Genomic DNA, 1,814 nt, shown 5'->3' with positions numbered 1-1,814 from the left:
CCTCTCAGTCTGACTGGAGAGGACTCTCCCTCCACATTATTGTAGAAACATCTTCTTCTAATATCCGTTAGAGCAGCTAGCACCAGATGCTAATACAACAGCGCTGGTACCGGTGCACCCTCCATTTCTCCCTGGCTTGCTCCCACGCTCACTCGCACTTTGGCTGTGAGCTGCGGGTGCCAGATAAGCCAACATCCCCCGTTTTCATCACTTACAGCGCCCATCTTACAGGGCAAATGAAAAGTGTAACCGGGATGAAAAGGGTGTTACATTTACTTAATGATGAATGTTGTTACATCAAGGCCGAAAATTAGGATGAGCGCCAACGGTCAAAACATTTTTTTTTTCTCCCAGAGCTGTCAGCGCAGCGCTTCCACAGATCTGGCGCCCTAGGCGAACATCTATAACGCCAGTGCGACGGGCCGGCCCTGGTCTCAGGTTACGCTGTAGGAAGTGTAGGTACAACGCTACATTTCCCGGCCTGCCGCAGTCATACAGTAGGCTACGGAGAGCGGCGAGAAACATTTCCTCGGGCATCGAAAAGAGGAAGCGAAATTCACATTTCTAAATGATGCCGTTGGAATCTAAATGTTGGAACCGGTTCCGAATCGGAACCGGTTCTCGGTACCCAACCCTAATAGCCATGCAGTAAGCAGTGTGCTATGTGCATGTGATTGAGGAATGGCATGGATATTCAAGTGTACTTGAATGGCATCTGTTTGTTTTAGTCAAGATTATGCTAAAATATATTTTCCCAACTATATTTAAGTCAACCTTCAATTTAGAAAATTCAGTTTATTCCCATACATTCCCATTAATTCCCATGGAAAGTTTCTATCTTTGAAAATTCCCGGAATTTTGCAACCCTAAGTAGTATTGAAGCTCTATTGCTAAGAGCAGACACACTTGTAACTAAATCATGAAATCAGAGCAAAATGCAAAGTAACAATATCATTTTCACATACCATCCAGTTCTAGTATCACACAATTGTAATTTAAGCACACCTTTTAATTGCATCTGTATGTGCCCCCTCCCCTCTGTACTCAGGATCTCCAGAGTCCTCCAGCTCCCCCCTCCCTCCGGACCCCCAGGACGGTGACGAGGCTCTGGCCCTGCGGCTGCAGCAGGAGCTGGACAGGGAGGCAGCAGGGGTCCAGAGTGTGGACCTGAAGGAGGGGGGGCTCTTCTTCTGTCAGATCTGCCACAGAGATCTGTCACACATGACCCCAGAGGGACGAACGCAGCATCTCAACAGGTGTGCACATTCACATTGTGCCTGTGAAGATTTTAATCAGTGGGCGCACAATCCACCTGGCTGAAACTGAGACTGATTCCTCTCTGCAGGTGTTTGGATCAGAGTGAAGAGAGCGCCCCTGCTCCTCCTCCCCCGCCTCCTGGGCTCCCCGACTGTCCCATCTGTGGAAAGAAGTTCAAGACCCAGAAGAGTCGCTCGGCCCACCTGAAGCGCTGCTCCTCAGATATGGGGGTCGCTCCGGCGGTGCTGCTGCAGGCGCTGCACAGACAGACTGAGGAGACCCCGAATGTCCCCACCACCAACACACTGTGAGACCACCTCGCTGTGTCGTAGTAACTTAAAATCAGCTGCTCTCTAGAGAAAATTATGAGTTAACACAATATCGATATAAAGTATTTTAAGATCTTTGTTTAAAGGTCTCCTATTATACTCTTTTTCATCAATATATTCGAAACACCAAACAGATCGTGCATTGTAGCATCCCACAAACCCCTCTGTCTCAGCCCTGTTTCAATAGTGCTGATTCTCTGTCTGTTACTTTAGATGAAAATAAGGAGC

General features: G+C 48.1%; 1 protein-coding gene across 1 annotated transcript; it reads left to right on the top strand.

Annotated features, from left to right (window-relative positions):
* Positions 1 to 1,048: 1,048 nt before the first annotated feature.
* LOC104960792 (structure-specific endonuclease subunit SLX4-like) lies at positions 1,049 to 1,564 on the top strand (the record flags this gene model as incomplete). The annotated part of the gene is made up of 2 exons (XM_010788949.1): positions 1,049 to 1,256; positions 1,346 to 1,564. Coding segments are annotated over 2 exons (427 nt in total), but the record flags the coding sequence as incomplete, so codon positions are not given.
* Between the last annotated feature and the right edge of the window lie 250 nt (positions 1,565 to 1,814).

The sequence above is a fragment of the Notothenia coriiceps genome, unplaced genomic scaffold (assembly GCF_000735185.1).
Source record: "Notothenia coriiceps isolate Sejong01 unplaced genomic scaffold, NC01 NC01_scaffold00032384, whole genome shotgun sequence".
NCBI lineage: Eukaryota > Metazoa > Chordata > Actinopteri > Perciformes > Nototheniidae > Notothenia > Notothenia coriiceps.
Note: the sequence above shows the minus strand (reverse complement) of the source record. Positions and strands in the feature narration are given on the sequence as shown.